Source organism: Mandrillus leucophaeus, unplaced genomic scaffold (assembly GCF_000951045.1).
Source record: "Mandrillus leucophaeus isolate KB7577 unplaced genomic scaffold, Mleu.le_1.0 Scaffold22, whole genome shotgun sequence".
In the NCBI taxonomy this organism is placed as follows: domain Eukaryota; kingdom Metazoa; phylum Chordata; class Mammalia; order Primates; family Cercopithecidae; genus Mandrillus; species Mandrillus leucophaeus.
This window is the reverse complement of record NW_012102254.1, coordinates 812,038-818,155: the sequence shown is the minus strand read 5'-3', so window position 1 is coordinate 818,155 and position 6,118 is coordinate 812,038. Positions and strand designations below refer to the sequence as shown.

At 51.3% G+C, this 6,118-nt stretch overlaps 2 protein-coding genes across 4 annotated transcripts in view; both read right to left on the bottom strand.

Moving 5' to 3' along the window:
- Nucleotides 1–2,447: 2,447 nt before the first annotated feature.
- GPX1 (glutathione peroxidase 1) lies at nt 2,448–3,503 on the bottom strand. Its single transcript, XM_011980925.1, is given in 2 exon segments — nt 2,448–3,016; nt 3,267–3,503. Coding segments are annotated over 2 exon segments (597 nt in total). The 3' UTR covers nt 2,448–2,656.
- Nucleotides 3,504–4,368: 865 nt separating this feature from the next.
- The window catches only part of RHOA (ras homolog family member A), a 73,083-nt gene continuing 71,333 nt past the window's right edge, over nt 4,369–6,118 (bottom strand). For all 3 annotated transcript variants that reach the window (XM_011980911.1, XM_011980910.1, XM_011980912.1), the window contains one exon: nt 4,369–5,614. In XM_011980911.1, the coding sequence (XP_011836301.1) occupies nt 5,441–5,614 (174 nt within the window). In that variant the 3' untranslated portion in view covers nt 4,369–5,440. The remainder of the gene's footprint in view (nt 5,615–6,118) is intronic.

The window sequence follows — 6,118 nt, the reverse complement described above, 5'->3', positions numbered from 1 at the left end:
TCTCGATCTCCAGACCTCGTGATCTGCCTGCCTCGACCTCCCAAAGTGCTGGGATTACAGGAGTGAGCCACCGCACCCAGCCTAATTTTCATATTTTTAATAGAGACGTGGTTTCACCATGTTGGCCAGGCTCGTCTTGAACTCCTGACCTCAAGCCATCAAGCCGTCCACCCACCTCGACCTCCCAAAGTGCTGTGATCACAGGTGTGAGCCACTGCACGTGGCCTCACTGTCACTTTTTCCAGGAGGTGTGCATGATCCTCCCTACTGGGCCTGGTCCTCTTATTCTTTTTTTTTTTTTAAACCAGTGTAAGGTACACAATTTTTTGTTTTTCCTATTCTCAAAGCACAAAACATGCTTTTTTGATAATTATATACTGTCCTTCTGACTTCTTCAGGCACTTGGCAGAGCACATGGCACAGGACTGGATTATGAAAGAATAAGGGAGCAAAGTGCTTTTGGGGAAGAGACATGTAGGACATTAGGGGTCACAGGTAATCTGGTTCTACCCAGATTTACAGGTTGCTACTCTCCATTCCAGGAGTCAGATTTGAAGTCTACAAATGTCAAAAAGCCTTGGTCCCATTTGAGTGGAGTTTTGTTTTGTTTTTGAAAAAGAGTCTCGCTCTGTTGCCCAGGCTGAAGTGCAATGGCGTGATCTCGGCTCACTGCAACCTCTGCCTCCAAGGTTCAGGCAATTCTCCCTGCCTCAGCCACCCAAGTAGCTGGGATTACAGGCGCCCGACACCACACCTGGCTAATTTTTGTATTTTTAGTAGAGACAGGAGTTTCACCATATTTTGGTCAGGCTGGTCTCCAACTCCTAGCCTCAAGTGATTTGCCCACCTCGGATTACTTGGGATTATAAAGTGCTGGGATCATAGGCGTGAGCCACCGTGACTGGCCACTCAGGAGTCTTGATTGCATTTGTGAATGACTAATCTTCTTCCCCAGAGGTTAACAGTCTAAGAGGAGTACTGGGGCTGGCCATCTCAGGGCCCCCAGGGCCCGGCATATGATATTCATCACAAATATTGGTCTACTAATATAAAAACATTCCACTCTGGCAGGGCTCAGTGGCTCACGCCTGTAATCCCAGCACTTTGGGAGGCCTAGGCGGGCAGATCACCTGAGCTCAGGAGTTCGAGACCAGCCTGGTCAACATGGCGAAACCCTGTCTCTTCTAAAAATATAAAAAGTAGCCAGGCATGGTGGCAGGCACCTGTAATCCCAGCCACTGGGGTGGCTGAGGCAGAATTGCTTGAACTCGGGAGGTGGAGGCTGCAGTGAGCTGAGATCATGCCACTGCACCCCAGCCTGGGCAACAGAGCATGAGACTCCTGAGAGTTCCAAGGAACAACACAGGTAGAGTGAGGTCCAAAGGGGAAGCTGATAGTTCTGCCTGGGTCACCTCAAGGGGGACTCAAAGGCTGGGGTGGAGAGAAGCAGAGGGAGGTGGGCCTGTTTAGGAGTTCTGAGGATGGAGCCAGAGCAGGTCCAGAAGGCCCTACAATCCTTAGTGACCTAAGGGCAGACAAAGGGGGAGAGCAGCAGCAAAGATCACTGCTTAGAGCAAGAGGAAAAGTCCTTGAGAGTTCGCTCAGACGTAAGGACCTTGAGTCACCAATTTGAACGCAAATGCTGGGACTTAAGAACAGCACTGCCATGTCTCTGGGCACCTGTTTGCACAAGCAGAAGCTACACCCAGGCCCTGCAGTCCCCCGCACTGCGTTAGGAAATGGCTTCAAATCTGTCTTGAAAGATTGGCAGCAGGGTCAACAGATGGAGAAGCTGGACCTGAGTGGTGCCTGAAAAGCAGCAGCTGGCTTCAAAGACAAGCCCTTATCCTGGGCCTGAATGTGAGATTGCATGTAAGTGTTGGGCAGGGCATAGTCAGAAGGGCCAGTTAAATTGTAGTTTTCTCACTCTTAAATACATGAGGCAGAAACTTGTAAGATCAGCATCACAGCAGATACAAGCACTTGGTAGCAACATGGAAAGATCTAGCCAAGTAACAGAATTTATAACATTGCATGAGCTTCCAACTGTGTAAAATGGGCTTCTGTGAGCCTAACAATTGGAGCGGCCATAGACTCCAAATGTGAGTGGGGGCTCATGTTATTTCGTGACAGTCATTTCAGTGGGCAGCAAGTAGTCGTAAGTCTGTTAGAGTTAGGCAGTCAACCCTTGCCTTGTGTCTTCTTTTTTAAGTACGGACTTTGTTTTAACTGGGTCTTGGGATGGCCCTTTGCATGTTCTGGTGAAGGCAGAAATTCAGGCCAAGAGCCAGACTTCCCACAAAAGAAATAGTGGACCCTACACACTGCAGACAAAAGGACAGAAAGTTCAGACTTGGCTAGGATAAGGGCAGGAGGGTTAAGTTCCCACCACTATGACAATGAGATTAGAAAAAGTATCCCCCAAATGACACAGGACATACACACAGTTCTGCTGACAACTGGCACTTTATTAGTGGGGAAATTCGCCTTGGTCCGGCAGAGACCGGGATGGACAGGACGAGCGCCCGTCTCGAGGGGGTATTTTCTGTATTATCAGGTGTTCCTCCTTGTAGGTTTAGAGGAAACACCCTCATAGATGAAAACCCCCCAGAGAGCAGCGCTGCAACTGCCAAGCAGCCGGGGTAGGAAAGGGGCCCTAGGCACTGCTGGGACCTTGAGACAGCAGGGCTTCGATGTCAGGCTCGATGTCAATAGTCTGGAAGCGGCGGCTGTACCTGCGTACGGGCACACCGTCAGGGCCCACCAGGAACTTCTCGAAGTTCCAGGCAACATCGTTGCGGCACACCGGAGACCAGGTGATGAGCTTGGGGTCGGTCATGAGCGCAGTGGCATCGTCGCTGGGGGCTGGCAGGGCCTCCCGCAGGAAGGCGAAGAGAGGGTGCGCCCCTGCACCGTTCACCTCGCACTTCTCGAAGAGCATGAAGTTGGGCTCGAACCCACCACCAGGTCGGACGTACTTGAGGGAATTCAGAATCTCTTCGTTCTTGGCGTTCTCCTACGGGAGAGAAGGGCAGCTGGGACCCGGGGTCAAGAGGGGGAGGGAAATGTTCTAACCACTAACAAGGGAGTTTTTCTATGAGTCACCGGGATTTTGCCATCCATGCGCAATCCCAGGGCGGACAAGAATTCCAGCAGCTACAAGCACAAGGGAAGCGAGAGGGTAACCAGACTCTCTGCGCATAGAGCCTATGGCACCCCCCAGCACCCTGCCGGCACCCCCAGCCACCACGCCCCGCCCGGCGCACCTGATGCCCAAACTGGTTGCACGGGAAGCCGAGCACCACCAGGCCCCGGGGCCCAAGGCGCCGCTGCAGCTCGTTCATCTGGGTGTAGTCCCGGACCGTGGTGCCTCAGAGGGACGCCACATTCTCGATAAGTAGCACCTTGCCCCTTAGGGAGCCCAGGCTCACAGGCTCCCCGCCGGCCAGCGGGCGCGCCGAGAAGGCGTACACCGCTGCCGCCGCTAGCCGAGCAGCACACATGGCGCAACTGTCCGAGCAGCTACGAGAGCGTCCCGAACAAGCACGGTGAGGAGAGGCCAGGAGGCGCCTCCTTTTAACTGGCCGGCGGCAGCTCACGTGGCGCAGGCAGTTTTTTGGACCCGAGGGTCCCGCCTCATCCTGTCCCCGCCCTATCCGGAGGGCTCGGCCCCTCCTTCAGCCGGGAAAAGGCTGAAGGGTGCGCCCGAGCGGGACGCGGGCTCCGCCCAAGCCGGGAGGAGCCGCGGGCATGTCTTGTCTGGCCCAGGCAACCAGGCGGCAGCGGTCCAGGTTACCCTTACGAGGGCTGGGGCCCTCGAGGGCTCCGTTTTCTTTCTCAAAGGCTCCTCAATTAGGATGTGGGGTTCGGCATATAAGGCTGGTGGGCGGCGGCAGCAGCTGCCGGTGCGCAAACAGCCCTCCTCTCCTGTGCCATGTTACCGGCAGTGCAGGGGACAGCCAGAGGGATATGGGCTTCCGGTCTCCCTCCTCCCTGTCTTCAAAGCGGCACCGCCCTTGTGCGGGTTTTCTAACAGGGCAGAGTCCTGGAAGCTCTGCCCCAGCTTCCTGAAGTGGAGCCCAAAAGCTCGTCAGGGCCAAGGAAACGCGGCCTGAGTCCTCCCTCTCTGGCCTCCCCAGTAGGCTGCATTCACCCTCCCCCCAAATCTGAACTAGAATGCGGTACAGGGTAATCATTTCCATATTGTTGGGAGGGACCAGGTTAGCTGCTGGGTGGGTGGGAGGTGGGGCACAACCTAGTCTTTTGCACCCTGAACAAACCTCTCCAGGGTGAGCTAGGCCAGGAAGTCCTTGCATCCTCCTGCCCCCAGCCCTGGAGAGAGCAACACAAACAACAGGATACAGGAAGTTTAGAAAACTGCCTTTATTCTATTAGTAGTTGGAAAAATTAACTGGTACAGAAAAAAAGTTTAGTCAGCTGGAGAGAAGAGAGACTGAGTGCCACCCATGAGAACTGGTGGCTCCTCTGGGAGGGAACCTGGATACAGTGAGGAGAAGAGCACTGTGAATTAGAGCCAGATGCTGAAGTCCAGGTGAGACAGGTTATGCCACCTTCCAAAGTGTCTAATTGCCTCAGGCGTGAAACCAATTCCTATTTACTTAGCCCAGCTCCAGACAGGGGTACTGAGATACATGGGGCCGAAAAGGGGTAATATGGCCATCTTTTATCAGAAAAAGTGACAAAATGGGAATTTAAAAAATGAATTTTCCATCTGACTTTATTTCCAAATACACTTTCTTTTTTAAAAAACCAATACACTTTCTTTGGGGATGACAAATATCAGTATTAGGAAATCCAATTATACAAAAAATACTACATCTAGTCTGGGGTAGATATATTTATTTTTGGTAACATACATTAAGTGGCACTAATTACACAGTAACTATAAGGTAACTAACATGAAACCACAGAACTGTAACTCTGCCACAGCTGCATGAACTTGGGCTTTTCTGGTTGAGCCCATTTTCAAAAAACTGCCCACCCCAGAGCTATGCCAACAAAATCTGTTAATGAGTAAAGCCCTGAAGTGGTGACTCACCAGAGTACCTTGCAGCTGACAGATAATAGGCAGGACATGTTAGTTATAAAGTAGTTACAGCCTAATTCACAAAAGTTACCAACTGTTTCTCTTTCTAGAAAGAAGCAAGAAGTTAAGAAATTCCTTGAATTAGCGCCTGGTGTGTCAGGTGGGAGTGCAGAGGAGGGCTGTTAGAGCAGTGTCAAAAGGACCCTGGTGGGCCAGACGGGTTGGACATCATTAATAATCATAGTTGGCTTCTAAATACTGGTAGCAAGATGACTTCTGATTTGTAATCTTAGGTAAATTATAGATAAATGAAAAAGGCCAGTAATCATACACTAAGATTAATAAACAGCACTTCAAAATTAACCGCATAAGGGCTGTGCTTGCAGCAAGGTTTCACAAGACAAGGCACCCAGATTTTTTCTTCCCACGTCTAGCTTGCAGAGCAGCTCTCGTAGCCATTTCAAAAACCTCTCTCACTCCATCTTTGGTCTTTGCTGAACACTCCATGTACCCAAAAGCACCAATCCTGTTTGCCATATCTCTGCCTTCTTCAGGTTTTACCGGCTCCTAGCAAAAAGAAAAAACAGTCCTTTTAGCTAATAGTGTGGCATACATATAGTAAGTAAAGAGTATTCAAATTCAGCTTAAAGACTTTTTTTTTCTTGTTTTGCAACAGTTTTACTCTTGTCAGTCGCCCAGGCTGGACTGCAATGGTATGATCTCAGCTCACTGCAACCTCCATCTCCTGGGTTCAAGCGATTCTCCTGCCTCAGCCTCCTGAGTGGCTGGGACTACAGGTGCCCACCACCACGCCCAGCTAATTTTTTAGTAGAGATGGGGTTTCACCAGTTTGGCCAGGCTGGTCTCGAACTCCTGACCACGTGATCTGCCCACCCCGGCCTCCCAAAGAGCTGGGATTACAGGCATGAGACACTGTGCCCAGTCTTAAAAAAAGACTTTTTTTTTTTTTTGAGACAAAGTCTGGCTCTGTCGCCCAGGCTGGAGTACAGTGGCGCAATCTCGGCTCACTGCAACCTCTGCCTCCCGGGTTCACGCCATTCTCCTGCCTCA